Here is a 24,660-nt window from a genome sequence, read left to right on the forward strand (position 1 = left end):
TTCCTAGATTCACCCATGCGTGCTACATGCCCTGCCCATCTCAAACTTCTGGATTTAATGTTCCTAATTTTGTAAGGTGAAGAATACAATGCATGCAGTTCTGCATTGTGTAACTTTCTCCATTCGCCTGTAACTTCATCCCTCTTAGCCCCAAATATTTTTCTAAGCACCTTATTCTCGAACATACTTAACCTCTGTTCCCCTCTCAAAGTGAGAGTCCAAGTTTCATAACCATGCAGAGCAACCGGTAATATAACTGTTTTATAAATTCTAACTTTCAGCTTTTTCGAGAGCAGATTGGATGATAAAAGCTTCTGAACCGAATAATAACATACATTTCTTATATTTATTCTGCGTTCAATTTCCTCCCGAGTGTCATTTATATTTGTTACTTCTGCTCCAATTTAGGTATAAAAGGTGTTTTATTAAAACTGTTAAACTAATTTGGTATTCAGTTTGTGTGACATCTATGGAAAAGAAGTGTTTCATCTATTACGAACTTTGTCATCCACATTTTCTAAACAACCATAGCATTGTTGTGACGACCATGATATCAACTGTCTGACTCAACACTTTTCACTCATCCTCTTCGCCGAGGTTTGCGAGCTCAATTCAGATTAAAGACTGTGGATTTTTGAGAGTGATAAAATTTTTAGCGTGGCTTCTTTCTTAAGAAAGGTAAAATAGTTACCCCATTTTGTGAATTCATAGAACATGAAAGAACTCTGTCTCTGAATAAGAGAGTTCCGAGCATTAAAAAAATTAAACCCCACCAATCATCACCCTCGCTTATCAACTACATATAATGAATTCTCTGCATTCCAGACTAGTAGAGTTCAGTGACGTCTCCATTGGTCATATCTGAACTCACTGAAGCAACCTCGGACTGTAAAGCTGACTCAACGCAGCAAATAATGGAACTGTTATTGCAGGGATGATTGTGAGTTCACATCTGTGGGGGTTCATGGCCGACACTAGGGGACGCAGGCACACTCTGGTGTGGACGCTGCTGTTGGATGGATTCTGTGCACTTGCTTCCAGCTTCTCTCACGCTTACTGGCTCTTCATCTTGCTGCGGTTCTTCAATGGTTTCTTGTAAGTTGCTTTTGACAACAGAGTTAACGTTTTTTTTAATATTGATATTTTATGAGGAACTACAGCAAAAACAGCAGTATATTCTTATAGCATGATGAGTTGGGAAAGCTCATGTTCCTAAAAAGAAGTAGTCAGAATTGTAAAACCTTAAAAGTGATGGTCCTATCATGATGTGAGTTGTCACAGGAGTAAGGGAGACATCATATCCGAAATATATTCGCGGTAAAAAAAAGTTACCGTGATTTGATTGGCTATTTAAAAATTTGTATGTTAATGATTTGGTTAAAGATGTCATAGATACTGTAGTACTAAATTTATAATAAATGTTTAGCACACAAATCTTTATGTAGAAACGAATTCACACTGTGTAATAAACTATTAAATTATTTAACCCCTTCAGACCTGAATTTATATTAGAAACAATTGAAAAAAAAAACTGGTCACATAATCATTCTGGGGACCAAAATTCCCAAATCAAGTCTTCACAGAAAATCAAAATTTGGGGACAATTTTGACCCCTGGGGCCCCAAAATTTTCAATTTTATTTTTAATTCAAGTATAGAAATGTTTCAAAAATAATATTCTCCATTTACCGTATATCACATTGAATTTTTCAAAATATTTAAAAGTATCGAAGACATTCCAAAAAAGAGAAAAAGAAACAATGTACACTATAATGTACATCAGGCCTGAAGAGGTTAAAATTCTAAAAAAATACTCCACAATATCTTATTATATTTCCTTTAGTTACAAGCATAATGCTAAAGTTTGAAGAATATATTTTTTCATGAATGCTCAGTGGACAGAAGAAAGAAACAGATTACCACTTTAGTCAGTAAATGAAATTCTGCAGATATAGTGTAATATGAAAAATGTAAATTCGAGCAATTTCACAAGATCATTCAGAAACAAACAGAGTTCCTTTTTTCTGTTCACAGTTCTGAGAAGTATAAATGGTACTGTGGTGGTGATGCACAAATATGAATGGTCTGCTGCTAAAATAAAGTAAATATGTGATATTGATGCAGTGTCTATAGTAAATACCGGTATATGATATTTAGTTTCCATATTAAATAGAGTATAGGTTTCTTAGAAATCCACATGTTTTCTCTTGTCGATCGAATTGACGTGTCAATCATGTCCTGATTTCGTGTTTCTTCATTATGGCGACCCTACGACATCTCCCTTGACTGTTGCAGCATCTGTGGGCCTTCAGCAGTTGTGTACGCATACATGGGTGAGTTCCACGCAGCTGCCACGAGATCCAGAGCTATAATGTGGGGTGCTGTATTCATATCTGGGGCCATCATTGCACTTCCAGGCAAGGGATAACAGTGATACTGCATACTTCTACACTAGGGCTAGCCAGAACAGCGGGTGAACGAAAGTAAATAGTTTCCCCCTTGAACCTTTGTATTCTGTAGTACCATTTCTTTGCCAGTAACCAATAGGAGACATTTGCTATGAAGTTATTTCCCACATTATAATGATATGAAAAGCATTGCTTGCAAGCAGGATGCGAATTAACGGGGGGGATGGGGGGGATCCCCCCCTGTTGGAAAGTTATCCCCCTCTCATAAATTCATATTAACATCCCTGCCAGGAATAACTTCTATCCCCTTCATAAAATATAATTGTTTTAATACGAGTATACTTTATAAAGTACAGTAAGCAAAGAAAATAATATTGATGTATTATCATCAATAGCAAGCTGACAACAATCAATAACTTGGGAATTAAACATTTTATTTTAAGCCTGCTCATGGATATAATTATTATTATGATCAAGATTCAAGACAAGCAACTCAGTGCAACCAAGCGTTGAGTCAAATGGAATGAGGTTGAGGTCGCCTCTGTCGCTCTGTTGTCATCAGTTTGTGTGTGTTAAGATAAGAGAAGTGATGCAATACGTAAATATGTTCAGTTCGGAGAAATTCCGATACGGTTGGATGCTTGTAATGTTCAGCACGCTGCACCATGAACTTAATCCAGGCTATTATAGGCATCAGGGGCGGACGCAAGGGAGGGGGGATTAAGGGGATATATCCCCTCCCGAAATTTTGAGAAAAATACGAAACAAGAAACAAAAATAATATTAATTTTAATTTGTCAATGTACATAGGAATTAGAGAGTTTTCCACGTAAATTCTCTTTGCTAAAATGTTAAATTCCAAGAACTGCAGGAAGACAAACACAGCATTCTTACTTCAAGGCAGAGAGTCATGAAGAGTATTTTAAGCTTTTAATTTTCCTTCTCTTCTTAGACTATTTCATTAGTCAGCTCAAGGACAGGTTTTTAAATCTTAAGGGAATCCTAAAGTCCATACAAACTTTACTGCCTAAAAACATAGTGCGAGCATCAGATGAAGATTTAGAAACTGCTGTTGAGGCTATAGTAAATCAGTGGCCCACCAGAGTCTTTCTTCAATGAATTGAAGATGTGGAGAAGAAATTTCCTTGATCAGAAAAATCTTCACCTAATACCTACTGTTTTTATACCATCTTTGAACAGGTGCAATAAAATTATTTTTCCCTGCACTCGCAAGGTGCTGCAACTTTTCTGCACGTTGCCTGTAACTACAGCAACACCAGAACGGTCGTTCTCAACATTGCGGTATTTGAAGACTTACTTGAGGAGCACGATGGGAGCAGACATTAAATGGACTGTCCTTGATGTATACACATAAAAATGTAGAAGTAAAAGCTCATGAAGTACTGGATGAAATGTCTAAGAAGCCTTCTTCTGTAAATGTCAGTCTGTCATTGTTTTTGTATTGCAGTCATTGTAAATGTTAAAATTAAAAAATTATGGTTTATTTAACAATGCTCGCAATTGCCGAGGTTATATCAGTGTCGCCGGCGTGCCGGAATTTTTTCCCCTCAGGACTTCTTTTACATGCTAGTAAATCGACTGATATGAGGCCTGTCGCATTTAAACACACTTAAATGCCATTGAGCTGGGTTGGGGTAGAACCCGCAACTTCGAGCACAGAAGGTTATACTGACTACGCTACTCAGGCCAACTTGTAAATGTTTGTGACTCGGAAACAAATTGTGAGTATATAAATTTATTTCTCATTATTCCATTTACTATCTCCTCAAATCCCTCCCCGAAAAAAAATCCTGCGTCCGCCCCTGATATGCATGATGATATATTGATATGTGTATTAATGATGACGAAATGAGTCCGAATTCCAATGTCAACGAGGTGTTATCTATCTTAGGATTCTATCCCCCCCCCCCATCAGAAATCTTAATTCGCACCCTGCTTGCAAGAACAGAATACCATGCAAATCACACTGTGCTGGCAATACTGAACAAATGACGCCTGATTATAATTCACTATATATTGCTTTATTTGTGCAGGCAACAAATAATAACCTCGAGTGGATGAAAAGCTTATGAAGGAAAGTTATGCGGAGAAAAATAATTCATTCAGCTGCCACTTATACTTAGTATAGCAGCACACTAAATGCAAAACTATCATCTATGTTGTCATGGAGGTCTGTGTTCATTATCTAGGTGTGGCTTGGGTAATAATCTCTCAGCCATGGAGTGTGGAGCTGCCCCTGTACACTTACCACTCGTGGCGTGTATTTGTAGTGGTGTGCAGCCTGCCTAGCTTCATTACGGCCCTTTTGTTCCTGTTCTGGCTACCAGAGAGTCCCAAGTTCCTGCTGTCACAGAACAGAGAGGAGGAGGCTTTGGATGTGCTGCGTTACATGTATGCCATGAACACTGGACAACAACCTCAACACTACAAGGTATAAACAGGTAAATTTGTTTCATTCATAAGTTCTTTAATGAAAATTAATTCTTATATTATTGAAAAATGTAGGGTTATTTACGTACATATACGATTCATTCCTGATCTTAAAATGTACAGTTACCTTTGATCTTTCTTTCTTTCTTTCTTTCTTATTTCATTTCTTCTTTATCTTTGTCTTGCTTCCTTTCTTCGAAGTTCTCTTTTTCTTCCGTTTCCTCTTTCTTACCTTTTTATTCCTTTTATTCTTTCTTCCTTCCTTCCTTCTATTTACCCGTTTACCTTGTGTGCTTTTCATTGTAGACATTAAATAGTATGTATAAAAACGTAGTAAGTGGTGAGTGTTTGTAATATGTGCTATGGTTTGCTACATAAAGCGGCTTTGTGTAGTATAAGTATAGTTTAAACATTTACATTTTGTATCCGGTATCAGTTATTTAGCGCGTTGTTTCAACTGCGTGGTTATCTAGCGTTAAAGAATTTGGTAATAATATTATAGTACTTTGGCGAGATGAGTCCGGTACTCGTCATGAGATTACCAGAGATTCGGGGATAAACTAAGCATGTGATCAAACCATAAGGAATTCGAACCCACACTTGAGCACAGCCTCACAGCATGAGACACTCCTGTTATTTCCTAGATTATGCTAGTGACTTCATTATGCTTAGCGAAAGGTTGTATCATCTAATTCATGCTTAGTATCTACTACGAATTGTGCATAATGCTTAGTATATTCGTTTGTTTCTTGTAAAAAGCTACCTTTATTACAGGCCATAGAGGTCCAGGGTGGTGAGAGTTAATGCCCCCACCTTTACAGTCAATTGGCATTAGTAACAGTAGGGATGTCAGTTCTATGTACTTGCCACCTTTACTTCCAAGGAACGCTCCCTGGTCCTCATTTCTGTTAGAGGCTAAACAGAACCAAGGCATAGTATAGCCGGAAGGATTAGATCAGTTGAAAAGATCTACCATTCGAAATTGGTTTAGTAAATTTTGATTTAGTAAATTTTTTTCGGTCTCATTCTTGCTAAGGAATTCATATTCTGATTGCCAGTTATGCTTCTATAACCTGCAACCATGCAGAGTTACTTTGTTGTACTTTGCCAATTGTATGAGGTTTTTCTTTATAAAATTTCTAAATAATCCGTGGTGCAAATAGTACACATACAATACAAATAGACAGTCATCTGAAACAGTATGGAGATACTGGTAACATATGGTCAGCACGTTGACTCCCCTTCCCCAAACCATTCAAACTGATTTGGTAGATCAGAGTATGCTAGTTACTGTAAGTTCTCATTTTCTTATTACAATATTCAGTAAGCATCAGCCCCACATATTAGCTGAATTTCATATGAACATTTCTTCTCCTATAAAGATTCAAATCAACACGTATTCTGTATCACCAGTCCAAAGCATTGCTCAGACCTCACAGCTACAACGCAGGACAATTATTCTAGATAAGGTAGGAAGTAGCTTGCTAGAGCTCTAGAGCAGCTTGGTTATAGAGAAAACCAGACAATGTAGAAAGAAATTCAAATGACGTGAACCCAATGCCAATATGCGCAGACATGAAGACTGGTGCTAATCCTAACACGTAACTTAATGGGGAGAGGTGTTGAGTAAATGAGCCTATTGTCATCGTGGTATTTACTCGTGGATCACTCTTCACTGTAGCATTGTGTAATCTCTAGTCTAGACATGTCATCAGCACAGAGAAAATTGAATGAGAAAGTGGTGCATAGGTCAGGGAAATTGTGTATACGTTTATGAAATAAAATTATCACGACTCTGCATAGTACAAGAGAAAAGTAAATTGAGAAAGCAGCAATAAACCGCCACTGGAATCAGTTTTTCCTCTGTTAAGAGAAGATATGTGAGAGGATAAAGCTTTAGAAAGTGAACAAATGCCACGTTTTGAGATACCCAATGAAGACCAAAAATGTTTCTGTATGAAGGGTATATTCCATAGACGTCTTATAAATAATTTCTATATTATGGAAAGGGGACAGCCAACCTCCAGAACTAGTACTTGTACAGGAAGGCAGTGAATGACATTTCATATAGAGATAGATTATGGAACTACAGTATTATCTCTGAGGAACCATATAAAATAAAATCTACAAGAGTAACTCACATACTGTAGAGGAACTTAAAGAAAATATCAGGAAGAATGACAAATATTACAAAAATTTTGGATGGAGAACTTCTGTGAGTGAATGCAAATTTCATTAAAAATGTCAGAAATATGTGACTGCAGAAGGATAAAATTGTGATATGCAGTTATTGATCAAAGTTGTACGAGTAGAAATATTATTGGGGAAGTTTATCATTCAATAAAACCAGTTTTGGGACAGGTTTGGGCCAATAGAGTTCTCACATGCTCGCAACTGCAAGCAGAAATAAAAAGCATTGTACCGTATATTGTCACCGTACCGTACATTATATTATTATTGATACTAAAACTTTGTGTTGTACTATTAGATTATATTGTAAACCTCGTATGTATATATTTCATCTAGACTGTGACTATAAATTAAGACTTTATAATAGTATTAAGTTTTTTGACTTGTTCCATATTCTAGCTGTGAAGCAATGTATGAATACCATGGAATGTTAATAAATATAATACAATACAATCACATAATTCCCAACTTTCCTCCCTGAAAATTTTGGCCCAAAAACATCAGTATTTTCTCAAGGGATGTGTAAAATAGTTTAAATGCTTATAAACGTAAATCTCCCCTTCTCTGTCCTACACTCTGTTGTAATCACTTTCATCTCGTTCATTTTCACAATTCATCCTCGGACCCATCAATGGCACAGGAAATTCCAATTTTTTTAAGCTTTTCTTAATAACTTCCTCGGTGATCAGTCCCCACGCGTGGATTATCCACTCACACATTGTCGGTATGGACGACTTGTAACTGTGTACTTGCAGTGAAGATAGAGACAAAAATGGAAAAAGATAGCACAACTTTGACGGATGAAGTGCAGGTCTATTATTAGGAGATGGTTGGCCCGAGCCTTCACATTTGAAAATTTATATTATGCGAAACAAATGACCTAGAAAACTTTCCGTCACAAACTGGTTGAAGGGAATTTCATTGTCGTTGGAGGGAAGTGAAATAAGCAATATTTAATTTAATTTCAATATTTGAATAGGGGAGGAATTACTCAGAGTGGGGCTTTATGTGAAAAAATACATTAACTCACGTGTATTGAATACAAGCAGAATTTTTCGATCACTTAAGGATAATATAGTTCATTCGCAGACAAATCAGATAAATTTCGGTACCAGAGATACTTATAGACGTGTTTTGTCACATTACAATACTGGAGTAATGAGACTGAACTATAATTTTTGATACAATGTTATTTGAAATTATAAATTTATAATAATATAATAAATTTAGCCCGCACACATCCCGCAAGGGCAAGGGCCTCCTGTTGTCACAGGGAATTGCTCATAAGTAGGCTCCTAAGGTGAGCGAGTCCTTGGGAGCTTGGTCATATTACTGATATTTCTTCGTTTCACTGTTCCTGACTTCCCTCTTCGATCATTTCTACTATACTCATCCCCCAAACTTCCTCATATCACTTCACACGAGTTACACTCACTGTCGTTGACTTTCTGTCCTATCTGGTGCTTGTTGATTCATGTTTGGTGCCAGCTGCCTCCATACTTCTCTGTCTCGTGCCACTCTCGACCATTGACTTCCAGCTTTGGTTCTGAAGTAGTCCGCCCATCTGGTTTTTGTCGTCTCACGTGCCATCGTCCTTCTCTCCGGTCCTACATTGTGGTGTGATTTGTCCATTTCTGGTGATCCATACGTGCTATGTGGCCGCCCCATTTCCATTTTAGGTTTTCTGCCCTTTCTACCACATCGCGCATTTTTGTCCTTCTTCTTATTTCCTCGTTTCTAAGTCTGTCTCTTAGTGAAACATTTAGGATCTTCCTTTCCATTCTCCTTTGACAAACCTTGCTTGCTTTTTGCCGTTTGTCCATGAGTAGGAATTTGAGCGACCAAAATTTGTTCCATGACAGTCCTATTCTGCGTTTGATTTCATTCTCTGTGTTCTTGTTTAGGGAGATGCTTTGCCCGAGATACACGTACTGCTGCACATACTCAAGTGGTGATTGTTGAATTTGAATAGGGTCTTGTGTTCCATTGGTCATAACTTTTATTTGAAATTAAATACTTATAACTTCTTTCTTGCAGGTGAAATCACTGAAAATAGAGCTCAGGCTAGAAGAAGACACGAACTATAAACACAATCTTCGTTCACTGACGGGAATATTACGACTGATGTGGTCGCAGACGAAGCCTTTGTTTCTTCCACCTCATCTGATCAACACACTTCTGGGATGCTCTCTCATGTTCGGAATATTTGCTAGGTATACCTAGGTAACTTTATGTTACTCACCTTATGAAGCCACCCAGTCTTTGCACATGTAATGCTCCATTTCTCTCTTCTCATTTTTATATTACTGTCATCTGGTAGGCTATGCTGTTAGCTGAGGACTTCACTAATGGTACTGGTACCAGTGTTGATCCTGGGATTATTGTGCGAGATTTTTGGTGGGTAAATGCTTATAATCACTTTAATGGAAATGTATCATATTGTTTAAAACGCTATTTTTTTATACACTACCCATCTCTCTGAACAGTCTTATACCACCTCAGAATGAGGCCAAGTTGGTAGTTCTGGGCATTACAACTGTCACTGGTATAATATCAGTTTGTATATTTTATCACTAAATTTGTCTTGCTTTTTTCTCACAGTTATCTTAATTTGTTTTCAGCTTCAATGGCTTCTTGCTATGGCTGCCAGAGATGTTCAACCGTTTGGCAGACTATGCAGACATTCATCCTGGGGTGTCGGCCACTGTGTGTGAGGCAATCTCCACACTTGCAGGCAATATCACAACTCATACAGAGGCTTTCGAATCCAACATGACAGTGATCAATGTCTCTCTCAGCCCGCCAGGGACAGAATCCCTGCCTCTGAATGGAACATGCTCATCAGAAGTTGCCTCCACAGTTTTTATGAAGAGTCTCATCATAGGAGGCTCCTCAGCCATTGCCAACATCGCGTGTGTGTTCCTCATTACTCGTATGGGGAAGAAGAATATTCTAGGTAAGGAACTGTTAGGTTTTACTAAACATCTTCCTATGCTTTAATATTCATATTTATTACCAGGGAAAGGATTTATATGTAAATACATATTTACTTATAAAGCTAATATAATTTATATTTTGCATTATCTTTATGTTTCACAATGTGTAGGGTTGAAAAATCCTACTTTTATTTTCCATATTTTTCCATATTTTAGAGTTTAGTACATATTTTCGTTAATTTCCATATATTTTCCATATTTCATATAAAACAGTCCATATTATATTAGGTTTAACAATAAAACAAAACAAAATTCCATTAACTTTTAAAAATACATTTCAACAATAGAGATTTAAACACATGTTCAGTAATCCCTTTAACATCAGAGTTATTTGAAAATTAGCAGTCCTATCAACAATGGGAAAGTAAGTTACAAAACTGTATTAATTTAATTTAAAATTTTTAACAGACTTCAGTTGTGCAGCTCAACAGTTAAATGCCAGTCAGAGTACACATAGGTTCAGTTTTGTAAATCATACTATAAAGACGGTAAATATGCCAAAAGTACGTCATTCAGTCAATTTAAAATCAAAACTAACAAGTTACATTTCAGAATTTAAAGAAGATGGTTTATCAACTGACAATAAAATATTATTTTGTAATTTGTGTCAGTGTGCAGTATCATCTACACAAAAGTTCCTGGTGCAACAACACATTACAACTAGTAAACATCAGGCCAACAAACAACTAAATTCCAAGCAGAGACAATTGTTTTTAACACAACCAACAACATCGAATGTAAGATCTGAGTTTAACATCGACCTGTGCCGTTCTCTCATCTCTGCTGATATTCCTCTCTACAAACTAAAGAATAAGGTCTTCAGGGAATTCCTTGAAAAATATACTCAACATACAATCCCGGATGAGTCAACACTTAGGAAGACGTATGCTCCATCCATCTACGATGAGACAATACAGAAGATAAGAGATGAAATTAAAGATAGTTCAATTTGGGTTTCCATTGATGAGACTCCCGACAAAGAAGGTAGACTTGTTGGTAATGTAGTTATCGGTTTGTTAAGTGAACAATATTCTGAACGAATTCTTTTACATTGTGATGTTCTAGAAAAGTGCAATAACAAAACTATAGTTAAACTGTTCAACGAAGCTATGGGTATCCTGTGGCCAAAGGGTATTATGTACGATAATGTGTTATTCTTTATTAGCGATGCTGCCCCTTATATGGTCAAAGCTGGACAAGCATTATCTGTTGTATATCCTAAATTGACTCATTTTACTTGTGTGGCGCATGCATTTCATCGTGTGGCAGAAGTGGTCAGAGACAATTTCCCTAAAGTAGATTTGTTGATTTCATCAGTGAAAAAAGTATTTCTCAAAGCTCCCAGTAGAGTTAACGTGTTGAAAGAAATGTACCCTGAAATTCCATTGCCACCAAAGCCAATTTTAACTAGATGGGGTACATGGCTAGAAGCAGTTGAATATTATGCCGAACATATAGACTCTATTAACAATGTTCTCCTTGCATTGGACTCTGAAGATGCAGTCTCAATTGATACTGCGAAAACAGTTACCTGTGACATAAGTGTGAAGAATGACTTAGCTCACATTCAGCATACATTTTCATGCATCATAAAAACGCTCAAAAGTCTCCAAAATAGGCACCTTTCACTATCTGAAAGTTTTGAAATTATAAATAGTACTGTGGAACAACTGAATCGTGGTAGAGGTAAAGTTGCAGATGCAGTAAGAGCTAAGGTGGACACTGTACTTTCAAAAAACCCTGGATATGAAGAACTACAAAAGGTTGTTGCTGTGATGAGTGGTGAATCAACAGTGAAGATTAACTTGGACTTATCCCCAGCAGACATTGTGAAATTGAATTATGTACCAGTTACTTCTTGTGACGTCGAACGCTCTTTTAGTCAGTATAAATCTATCCTCAGAGACAATAGAAGAAGATTCACTTTTCAGCACTTGAAAGAAATGTTTGTAACCTATTGTTATGGTAACAGACAATAAAAATTGTGTTTTGTTGAAACTACATTGGAAGATAAGGTACGTCCATTATATTTTTTGTTTAGTTTGATTAAAATGTACCAATATTTAACGTACATAGTCATTTTTTTATAATTTTAAGTCCATATTTAATTCCATATTTTGGTAAAAATCCATATTTAATTCCATATTTTAGTAAAAATAACTACATATATATTTACATATTTCATATATTTTTAGTCCATATAAATCCGTTCCCTGTTTATTACTTTTCTATTAGTTTTGATATACCGATATTTATGTTTTAAGTCATCCTCAGATGCTTGCCATTAGGTCTGGGGTTGCAAGTTTAAACCCAGCTTAGAATAATTAATTTCTAAGGGAGATAAAAGTGTATTTTCTATATTCTGTAACTATATTTTCCGTAGGTAAAGCTATTGTTCAGACACAATTAACAGAAAATCTTTCACAAACTATGGCTAACAAATATATCTTTTACTCACCTTCATTCAGATAAAATTTTGTAATTCGTGGTGCGACAGTCCATTAAGGGCCAGGACCAATTAGCCAACCGCTGGCCTCACGTCCACATGACTCAGTAGAGGTGAACGATCATTCAACTAGTACGGAGATAATGTGTGGTCACCACGATGATCCTCCCAGCCATTGTAGCTGGTTTTTGTAACCAGATTTCACTACCTAGTGTAGCTCTTCAAATTTATCACGATGCTGGGTGGGCACCCTTTCCATACACAGGTTGAAATTTCATGAGAAAATTTCTTCCTGAATGAGGACTCGAACCAGTTCTCATTCTGTAACGTGAATCCAGGCATGATGCCTTAGACCATTGCACTGTGGCACAGGACAAGACAAAACTCTTCTACTTAATAATCATTGCTGATACCATCATCATCATCGTCGTCATCGTCGTCGTCATCATCCTAACAAGTTGTAGTTCTAAAAGAACTGTTACTGTCTACAGAAATTTTCTTCCCATCTCTTCATGGGGTGTCCCAGCTATCTTCTGATGATATTTACTCTTTTTTTCTGTTGGTTTGGTTCGTAGCTTAAAGCAGATGACTATATAATATAGCAATTCACTTACAGTGTCATTAGATTCCACCGATAAGACATTGTCTGGAGAGAACTAGGTAACCATTTCCTCAGAAAGGTGCTCACATCACTTTGTACATCAGGTGATTCTACATCTTGAACATCTGGAGACATTTCAACAGAGATATTCCTTCCTAAAAGATGATCCTCTGTAAGCTTTATTATAACACTCTGCCAATTGTGTCTCTTCCTTATTGATTTCACTTGTCTCAGAAAGAAATATTTTTTCCACGAAAATAGTTTGTCATGAATAACAGAACGTTTACAGGATTCAGAAACATATTTTGAATACGTATTTGCACTCTTCACTGTAATGAACTATAAATATGCGGAGGTGAAAGAAATCTCCATCTTATTATGTAGTAAACCAGGCAAGCTTATGTGCTCAATGCTCTGTACCAGCAGACTACTCAAGGCTGGGCTACTCAGTTTCTTCCATTATCTTTTATTCAAGTTTTAATTACAATTAATATGGGTGGTTAATTTAAAAATATATTTTTCTGTCTGCTCTGGAGGTATACAGTAACTATGTGTACAATTTGAGAACAGGTTTCCTCGTCGATGTAATGCTGATTACAAAATCTTTATCTGCTCAAGACAAGCAGGGTAATGTTAGAGATATTTACGTATGTTGACAGTGACTTGCATGATAGTCTCCGGACTGTCTGGAGTGGCACTGCTGTTTGCCCAGTCAGCCACAGGCGTGCTGATTCTGTCGAGCATTCTTGAAGGTCTCACTCTTACCAGCCCGACTGTGCTGAACAGTATTCTCGTGGACATCTTCCCCACACATCTCAGGTACTGCAGGAGTTCGCGGTATGCCCCTTATAGAGTGGGCTATATCAGTGTGCTGATAGTTGAATCAAGTCCCTTAATGGTTTGAAAACCCGCTTGTGAATTATTGTGTATTTTCGTCTCATTTATTTTTATTTTCTGTTCTGAATTATAGTGAATGATTTTAATATCTTTCTGTAAAAGATATTGCAGAAACTTCTGTAAAGATTTTGCATAGGAGTCGTACAATTTTGTGAATTCATTTGCAAAATCCTGTACGAATTGTATTGTATTTATTAAGATTCCATAATATTCATACATTGCTTCACAGCTAGAATATGGAACAAGTTAGAAAACTTAATACTATTATAAAGTCTTAATTTATAGTCACAGTCTAGATGAAATATATACAGACGAGGTTTACAATATAGTCTACTAGTACAAAACAAAGTTTTAGTATCAATTTCATGAAGCGTTATTGAATGTCATGAATTCACCTACAGAATAGAAAGGCGTGAGAAATTAGGTACCTGTACTTCTTTAATTTGGCCCTAAATAATCTTATGTTTTGAGTTTAATTTTTTATGTCGATAGGGAGGGTATTAAAAATTTTACTGTCATATAACGCACTCCTTTTTTATAGCAAGATAGAGTATGAAAGTAATTTTTTTGATGTGTATTTATGCTATCAACTGTTGAATTAGTTACAAAGTTTTCACGATTACATACGAGGAAGATTATTAATGAAAAAATATACTGACAAGCCATGGGCATTATTTGTAGTTTTTTTTAAAATAGCCTACACGATTCCCTAGATTTGTCACCTATTATATTCTAATTACCAGTACTCTTTTTTGTAATAGGAATATACTGTTACTATCTGTGGAATTTCCCCAGAATATTATTCCAAAACTCATTACCGAGTGGAAGTATGCAAAGTATATTGTTTTTAAGGTAATGATATGTACTATCTTTTGCATAGATCTAATAGCAAAACATGCTGAATTTAGTTTGGGGGATAATTTCTTTATGATTTTTCCAATTTAACACATTATCGATTTTTAAGCCAAGAAATTTGGTTGTTGTTGTTTCTATTAGGTATCTATTGTTAATTATTCCGCTTGAAATTTGCGAGGTTGAATTTGGACAGAATTTAAATTGAATTATGTTAGTTTTGTTACAATTTAATACTAATTTATTGACTGAGAACCAGTCACATATTTTGAAGAGAATTTCCTCTGTTGAAGATTGGAATGGCTTTGTAGTGTCCTAGGTATGACTTTGCAGAATGTATTTCAGTATTTAGTATTCATTTATTAGTTGTCAATAGATTTGTATACAAGTTTCTAACAGTGTCAAGATCTTAAAATTACATGAAATCTTAAAATTATAAATTATTAGTAGATTAAAAGTGTAATTATATAATAACTAAAAATAACGATTACAATGAATTACACTTACATTGACATTATATAAAAATGACTGAGTAAAGCAACGATTTTAATGACGACGTAGAGTCGAATTACACAAAATAACTCGGATAACGTGTACAATGAGTTAAGCATACATTGACACTATACAGAATGACTAAGAATAATAATATAATAGCCATGTATAATTTTGTAAAGATTCTTCATGATTATAGCAGCATCCTACGTATGATTTTATAGTGCCGGTACTCTATGAATGATTTGCAAGTACTTTATGCATATTTTTGTAAATTCCTGTCACTATAATTTTTTCACAAAACTGGACGAATACATATATATATATATATATATATATATATATACGGTATATAATATATATATATATATATATATATATATACGGTATATAATATATATATAGTGCTGGCCTTCTATACTCAAGGTTGCAAGTTCGATCCCGGCCGAGAGGTCGATGGCATTTAAGTATGTTTAAATGTGACAGGCTCATGTCAGTAGATTTACTGGCATGTAAAAGAACTCCTGCGGGACAAAATTCCAGCACACCGGCGATGCTGATATAACCTCTGCAGTTGCGAGCATCGTTAAATAAACCATAATTTAAAAAATTTATATATGTTGTTGTTGTGTTGTTGTTTTCTAATGCCAGGCATTTGACAATGAAGTCATTTGACCTCTTGCACTCCAGTATTTTTCAAAGATATTATCATGACCAGCCACTGAAGCACAGATTTTGAGATGTTCCGAATCCATTTCTTGGTTTGAGTTGCACAATGGACAGTTAGGGGACTGATATATTCCAATTCTATGCAGGTGTTTGGCCAAACAATCATGGCCTGTTGCCAATCTAAATGCAGCTACAGACGATTTTCGTGGTAAATCGGGAATTAACTGTGGATTTTGATGCAGAGAGTTCCATTTTTTCCCTTGGAATTGTGTTATTAAATTTTGTTTGTTGAAGTCTAAGTATGTAGATTTAATAAATCTTTTCACAGAGTAATACGTAGATTTAGTAACAGGTCTGTAAGTAGCAGTGCTGCCCTTCTTTGCTAAAGCATCCGCATTCTCATTTCCCAGGATTCCACAATGGGAATACAATTCTTTTATTGAGTGATATTAATTGAGAGAGCATTTTAGTTATTTCTGCTGTTTGAGATGAAGGTGTGTGTTTAGAGACGATTGATAGAATAGCTGCTTTGGAGTCTGACATAACTGCATTCCTAAATTTATTGATGTGGCATAGAAGATTCCTGAGACTTTCCCTTATTGCAATGATTTCACCATCAAAACTTGTTGTTCCATATCCAAGAGATCTATAAAGTGAGAAGAGACAGCACGTAACACCTGCACCGGCACCTTGTTCTCTGGAGATCAAGGATCCGTCAGTGTATAAATGAAGCCAGTTTTGCGGAGGGTACCTAATATTAATTGTCTCTAAAGACAATTGTTTCAGTATTTCAGTGTTTACTTCTGATTTCAGTATTTCTTCTGTTAAATTTAGATTATATTCTATATTTAATAGAGTTAAAGGGTTTGGTTTAATTTGTAAGTTTTCTTTTAAATTCGGGATATTGATTTTCTGTTTTAATTCATGAACAATGGATATGAAACTTTTTTGAGTTTTCAATCTAAAAAAATTTATATATATGTGACAGGTCAGGGCCAAAATCCTTCTTATCCAGTTTCTATGATTTTCCATAAATCACAAAAAGAATTTTTGTAATGTATATTTTGATAATCTACTTAAACCTGTATAAATAAAAAATAAGAAAATTAGTCTGCAAAGTTCATTCTTCAAACTTTAAGGATGATAACAAAATGAGGCGTAATATTTTGGATAAGATGTTGAGCGGAATCGTACACTGAAAAATCTGGTTTCTGGAACTGCAAATCAGGGCTTTGAGGGTATTTGGAATCAAAAGAAATAATTGGCCTTCTCTCTTCAAAAGAAGCTTTTTATGTCTGTTTGGAACAACTGGATAATACGCACGGCAGACCAATATCAATAGTCGACTCTACTCGCTGGCCACTAGTCACCGGGCCGTACCAAGCCGTATCAAACAAAATATAATCGAAATGGTGGTAGTCAAATTCGCGACTATATTCTTAAATAATTCACTCCATTAGTCAAGTTCAAAGTTTTATGTAGTACAACGGTAGTTTTTTGAATGCATTAAAAGAAAATAAAGATGTAATAAGATAATAAACTAGGTTATCACAAGGAAATTAACAGGAAAAAAGGTGTGTTTCACGGAATACAATTAAAATGACGGAAAGTAAATTTCCGGTTAATGTTCGCCAATACGTAATTATGACGGCGTTGCTGTTTTATTTCTGGCTCTATAGAAAAATACCTAGCCTTTTACGAAAAAAAATTTAAGGACCATGAAATTATTCACCGCTTTCATTATAGGCCTATTATTTTTTAACAATATTACGAATCAAAAACTGTCATATTATATAATTTTAACTACTACATGGACGAATCAAATCAAGCTAACCTAACCAAAGCTAACCTAACCTAACCAAAGCTAAGCTAACCTAACCAAAGCTAATCTAACCTAACCTAAGCTAAGCTAAGCTAATCTAATCTAAGCTAACCTAACATAACATAACCTTCGTAAATGCAAGGCCTGTAACCGGAGCAAGAAGGGATCTCAATCATTTAATCTGCAAGTACACGCAAAAATAAATTCAAGTAAGGATCACGCTCCCACTGCATGAGAGGTCCGCGCATGCGCTACAGCAAAACTGTTACTGTCCCGAGCCTCTCATCTAAGGCACTCGTCATAATTTACTCGCAATATTTACGCAAATACACATTGTCGCGAACAGTGGTGCTATCTCTCAATAATATTCAGAACGAAGGAGGTAGACAGAGAGAGAAAAAATTTCTCCCGCCAACTACGCCACACACCAACGTCATGTTCTTATGTTGGTGACATTGTGTATTTACTTAAATTTGGTGGTAAACGTAACGGCACGGTTCAAAGTGACCGTGCTAATTCTCCAGTATAGCGGTCTGTTTCTTTCTGAGTCTTAGAAAATAGGTCTATTAAGATGAAAAATATTAGTTACATTACCGGTACTGAAAAAGTAATGAAATTTCATTATTATGAAATCATAAATAATATGAATATGAATATAAATATTGTAAGTCATTAGTCTAATAATAAAAATAGAAAAAAATAATTAAATGAAAAGAAATATCTCTTGAGCTGAATGTAAAATATGAATAGAACACATGAAATTGATGGTGCTGTCTTTAAAATTTGAATTATTAAACTACAATAAAGCATCAAGAAATGGATTCGGAACACCTCAAAATCTGTGCTTCAGTGGCTGGTCATGATAATATCTTTGAAAAATATTGAAGTGCAAGAGGTCAAATGACTTTATTGTCAAGCGCCTGGCATTAGAAAACAACAACAATAAAGCATCAAGAAAACTTAGCATGCAGGCAGATATCACCTTGTATGACAAGCAACCGAAGTTCTATGTTGTAATTGTTGCAGTGCTGATTAGCTTTAAAAAATATAATAGTACCTTTCATACTGCTCTATTGCAATATCGGATTATGTTCATAAATTTTTAAATACCAGTCAAATTCTTCTATAAGATGATATTAATTTTTGATCCTACAGAATTCTCTGTTATGGTTATTATTGACAAATTCTTCTTTTAAACAAAATACGAATGGATGAAGAGCATCATCTACAGTAAATCCAATATGGTTACATTAGAATGAGATGGTTAATGGAAACAATATGAACAAGATGGGTTTTGGAATCCACACACTAGTGGATTAGAAGTCGTAGATGCTAACTCAGTTTCGTCTAAAAGTGGATTAGACGGATTTTGGAACCTGGTGTCTCAAATGTATGTTGCTGACTGGGCTGAATTATCGACAAAAAATGAGAATATATATTGCGGCTAACATTGTTTTATTGTACAGTTGCAACATTAGAGATTTCTTATTCTACTAAGTATATCATTATTGTAATCCAAATTTTCTCAGTTTTCTGGAATATATGGCAACCCTACAACAGTGATAGTATAGTACAAAAACTTCTGTCAAATTTTACAAAATCCTCTGTTAATAATTTTGCAAAGTCCCAGCTTTCTTTTATAACATGGGCAACCATAATTTTAGAACAAGTATGTTTCTGTTGTTTCACCACGACGTTGCAGTAAGCGCAGGATTGATATTCTTATAGAGCCATGGCTGTTTGCATGTCCATGCTGATGGGACGAGTGGGCACAGTGGTGAGCAGCATCATCCTGGGGATTCTGCTGGAAGTTAACTGCATTCTCGTGTTCATAGCTCTGGGTGGTGTGCTCATAGGTAAGTCAGGAGTAGCTAACGCAACAGGAGAAATATGTCTACAGCCGGTGGAATTCACCACATGCTTCAGTAACAACAATAACATTAGAAAATCCTACTTCCAGTATGGACGTTGTTTCTCTTATATTATGCCCCGAGTTACTGTGGTGGTTAAAAGATCTAGAGGAGAGATCAGTCCTAGTGGAAGCGTCTGCACCCTTTGTACTAGTCTAAGGAAATATATTTGTTTTGTGTGGTCACAAAATTAGTTATCGGTATGCCCATTATTGCCTTGAAGACATACTGTAAGCAATATTTCATAGCAATCGAGATTCAACAAGATTATTCACGGTGAGGATAGGGAGGTTATAAGGTTTGTGGTTCCTGGAGTGATGAAGAAGCGAAAAACAAATCCATGACTATAAGTAATTTCTCAGCCATGAAAGTAAATTGCCCGTTTTTGTACTGCAACTATTAATAATAGTTAATAATAATACTTACTTACTGGCTTTTAAGGAACCCGAAGGTTCATTGCCTCCCTCCCATAAGCCTGCTATAGGTCCCTACCCTGAGCAAGATTAATCCAGTCTCTATTATCATATCCACCTCCCTCAAATACATTTTAATATTATCTTCCCATCTATGTCTCGGCCTCCCCAAAGGTCTTTTTCCTTCTGGCTCCCAACTAACACTCTATATGAATTTCAGCCTCATGGTCTAGTGGTCAGAGCTTCTGGCTATAGTTCATGAGGTCCCGGGTTCGATTCCCGGTTAGAGCACAGGAATTTTTCCTTAAAGGGGATTATTCCTGTGTTCGTCCATGGTCTGGAATTTAGGTTAAGTTTAGATTTAAGACCTCTCCTGGCACCTCATTATCATAATCATCCTATCACATCATCGGGGTAATGTAACTTTGCCTTCCAGGCGCCCCAACCTCAGGAGAGAAGACCAGAAATGTCGAAAAGACAACCTGGTGGCATTGGATAAAAAAAAAAAATATGCATTTCTAGATTCGCCCATAGGTGCTACATGCCCTGCCCATCTCAAACGTCTGGATTTAATGTCCCTAATTATGTCAAGTGAAGAATACAATGTGTGCAGTTCTGTGTTGTGTAACTTTCTCCATTCTCCTGTACTTCATCCCTCTTAGCCCCAAATATTTTCCGAAGCACCTTATTCTCAAACACCCTTAACCTATGTTCCTCTCTCAAAGTAAGAGTCCAAGTTTCACAACCATAAAGAACAACCGGTAATATAACTGTTTTATAAATTCTAACTTTCAGATTTTTTGACAGCAGACTGGATGCTAAGAGCTTCTCAACCGAATAATAACAGGCATTTCACATATTTTTTCTGTGTTTAATTTTGTCCCGAGTTAATAATAATAATAATAATAATAATAATAATAATAATAATAATAATAATAATAATAATAATAACTATTAATAATTAATAATTTTTTTACTGATATTACTTACCACTTGTTCTTTATTTAGTTTTGTTGTTATTCAAGAAAATAAAAAGCAAGAAGCAAAATTTTCAGCCATTTCTCACTATGTCAAAATTAAGCACTGTAGACAACATATTTGCTTAGTTCATTGTGGGTTTCGTGTAAGTGATCCAATAAGACATGCATTACTAACCAACTAAACATTCAAGCTTTCCTGATCTCATTTATTCTCATGTTGAAAAAAAAAACATTCTTATAAGAACAAAGTAAGTAGACTGATAGCAAGTAAGCATTAATGGACAGAAATTAAATTTCTTTATTTTACAGGTTGTGGTGTCTTGGGTTTCTTCCTGCCATCTCCCTGGCGTTGGAGAATCAGGTGAAGATTTTAAAATGCATCACTAATCCAATTTTCATGTACAGCAGTGTTGCTGTTTTATTATCATATTGCCTCCATCATCTATTTTTAATACCTTTGGATCCTTAATATTTATATAATAATTATAGAAAACATCTGAGATTCAGTTACTCTTACAGTAACGATGTATATTCGGGAAAAAATGTATTACCACCACTACCATCACTGCCACTTCCACAATCACCACCCATATTCAAAACATACATTAGGGATGAAATATTGGACAGGAATGACGGAGATGTCGCAAAATATTTATTTTAATGATGAATTTTTTTATCTTGGATTTTAAGAGAAAAACACACAATTTTAAAAAGTTTTATACAAAACCATTGCATGTGTACATAGGCATACATAATATGTTCCAATGTGGTTGGATATTTATTAATTAATTAGTGATAGTTAAAAGCGATTAATCAGATTCTTGTAAGACAATGAGTTACTAAACCGTGCAGGATATCAGAGCAATCTAATAGTTATTTATGCAACTAGTGAGATATGAGCATCATGGGTATTGCTCGAATGTGTTTTGCAGAACGAGGCATGAGCCGAGTTGTGTAATTATACTAGGGCGGTAATTATACTCATCCCATTAGTTGTATACAATATTATATCCGCGTTTATTTAAAATGCGTTCATGATATGATCGTTGACTGAGTGCAATAATCATTTACACATCACACTGAGTGCGGTAATGAATGCCATGCATTACCATGGAGTTATGACGATGGATAAGTATCCATTATCAAACCAACGCGGATAAATTAATTAATGTATACACTTACCATTAACACAACAAAGATCCTGGAACCTTGTGAGTGTTAGCAAGAATCTCAATATTGAGTGTGTCATTGTTAAAACCTTGTATTTCTCTCATGTCATGGAAAATATTAAACATTTTGACTTGTCACTTTAAAGGATTAAGAGCTAGTTTCCACTGTTGTGACCATTTGTCTATTACATTAAGAATAGTTTGAATTTGTGTACCAAGGATGTGAGCATTTTCTTGTTGAGAAATTATAGCAGCATCATCTGCAAACAGTGCTACAGAAGTATCTGTAAAATAGGGAAAATCGTTTATATGTGAAAGGGAGAGGAGAGAGAAGTGATCCTTGGGTAATACCATTAGTTATATTTAAAGAAGTGGAGAAAATTTTTGTCGATTGTTTGTAATTAATCTCTGACCAAAGAGTATGTAGAATGATGAGAACACGTCTATGCTAATACCAAAATAAAATCACGTACTCTCCGAGGATACGACTATATTTATATAGGCTATCAAGTGTGTAGAATTTCAATATGTAAAGTATTTGATGTAAATACTAAATGGATGGAATGTAATATGTTTTCAGACCAGAGAGAATATGAAATTCAGACTACAGGTTACAACTCCCAGTATCTCCTCATATATTATATTCTCCTAATACATGCTATGGTTTCGCTATTGCGATCATCGCTCGGTGGACAACGCTGCTCAATTACTCTATGTTTATATATGGAGCTGGCATGGATATATATTCATCAATGTATCTCACTGATACCATTTAGCTCTTGCTTCTTGCCTCCAAACTTAATGCTATCAAATTTTCTGATGGCATAATATACTTTCGATAGCAAGGAGATGTTCGCTGTAGGAAACTACACGGCTGATGGCTGACGTGAATGCTGAGCGGTCATCACTGACATTCGCATGACGATCATCGCCATATCGGAACCATAATAGCGAATGAGTGATCAAACAATAATATGAAGTTTTGAATACAGTAAACACTTTCGAATATATTTTCACACATATTTTATTCTCCTAATTTGTATCCTCCCAGGATACAACTGTCCGTATACCAAATCTCAAGTCTTTGAAACGTAAATGAAGACTTGAAAAGGGTGCCATTTTCGAACTTTAGAGATAAACAAGTCTTAGTTGAAATCATTGGCACATACACATATGACGCCCAATAAAACGATAAAGGAAATAAATAATCTTGAATTGAACTGAAAGAGAGGGGATATAAGAGGAGAAATTTAAAAGGTAAAACGCGTCCTCGCAAAGGGATCGGGGCTGAATATGTGAACTCCAAGCCTGTTGGCCACTTGTCTCACTCCAGAGTACGCTGCTCCACTGAAGGAACTCTAGAAAATTTTGAAGGGGAAAAGCCGAAAATGGACATAGCCTCTTAGGTACCACATACGCGAAGGGAGGTGAATGCGATCAAAACTGATGGCAGGACGGAGAAAGAAATGGCGGAAGGTATAAGCCTGCACATTGAAAGGAACTTGTCCTTTCACAGTGTAGGTGGAGTCGAGAAAACTCGTTCACGTGATTTTCGATTTTTAGCAAAATTATTCATTGGAATAATTTTTGCCTAGCAGTGACTATTAAATTGAAGCTACTAGATAAGTATTGTACTTAGTTGTAGTATTATGTAATGCATTTAGCATTTTAATTTTAAAAAATGTGATTTTCGATGGTTAAGGCAAGTCAAGGCTGCCGGAAGATGCTGCAAGTTCTAAATCTGCAAATCGAAAGGTACTCTGTCCTTTCGCAATGAGAATAAAGACGAGTAACCTCGCTCATGTAATGGGTAGTATGTAGCTGAACCAGGGCATTTATGTCGAGAATTTATCGCAAAATTTCGGGGACCTTATAGGGAAGGGCATGTAAGTCCTTGGCCCATTTCTCTTAGGGCTCATCCTGACATTTGTATCAGCACCTTAGAAAAACCACGGAAATATCTTGGGCAGGATGAGTTATCTCAATATAAAAGACTAGCCAATTGGCTCTTAGGTAAGGGAGTCGATTGAATTATGATGAGTTTAGATGTATTGTCTCAATGTAGAAACCAGCCAATTGGCTGTATGGTGACTCAATTAGGACGCGATCGGCGAGAGGGCACTAAATATGAAGTAATTATTAAAATTTGAGGAATTACCGGGGTTAGGTCCATGACCCATTTCTTTTAGGGCTCACTTCTATTCTTATTTATGTTATAGGGTTCGGTAGTACAAACAGTAAACTCCTCCCAATATCTCCTCGCATATCATATTCTCCTACTGCTTCGGTGTGTAACAGCAAACGGATGAAATGTGGTATGTTCTTTCACCAAAGCATAATTATTTGAAATTTCGACTACAGGAGA

The 24,660-nt window shown here is 35.8% G+C and overlaps 1 protein-coding gene across 3 annotated transcripts in view; it reads left to right on the forward strand.

Annotated features, from left to right (window-relative positions):
• Window positions 1-22,776, forward strand: part of LOC138714943 (synaptic vesicle glycoprotein 2C-like) — a 42,548-nt gene extending 19,772 nt beyond the window's left edge. The window contains exons 5-12 of one of the 3 annotated variants that reach the window (XM_069847246.1): window positions 933-1,095; window positions 2,295-2,416; window positions 4,618-4,859; window positions 9,086-9,261; window positions 9,670-10,004; window positions 13,751-13,910; window positions 19,552-19,679; window positions 21,436-22,776. In XM_069847246.1, coding sequence (XP_069703347.1) covers window positions 933-1,095; window positions 2,295-2,416; window positions 4,618-4,859; window positions 9,086-9,261; window positions 9,670-10,004; window positions 13,751-13,910; window positions 19,552-19,679; window positions 21,436-21,491 — 1,382 coding nt within the window. In that variant the 3' untranslated portion in view covers window positions 21,492-22,776. Of the gene's footprint in view, window positions 1-825; window positions 1,096-2,294; window positions 2,417-4,617; window positions 4,860-9,085; window positions 9,262-9,669; window positions 10,005-13,750; window positions 13,911-19,551; window positions 19,680-21,435 lie in introns of all 3 variants that reach the window. The other 2 variants (XM_069847247.1, XR_011336122.1) reach the window with 2 other exon arrangements.
• Window positions 22,777-24,660: the final 1,884 nt, after the last annotated feature.

This window comes from Periplaneta americana, chromosome 15, assembly GCF_040183065.1.
Source record: "Periplaneta americana isolate PAMFEO1 chromosome 15, P.americana_PAMFEO1_priV1, whole genome shotgun sequence".
NCBI lineage: Eukaryota > Metazoa > Arthropoda > Insecta > Blattodea > Blattidae > Periplaneta > Periplaneta americana.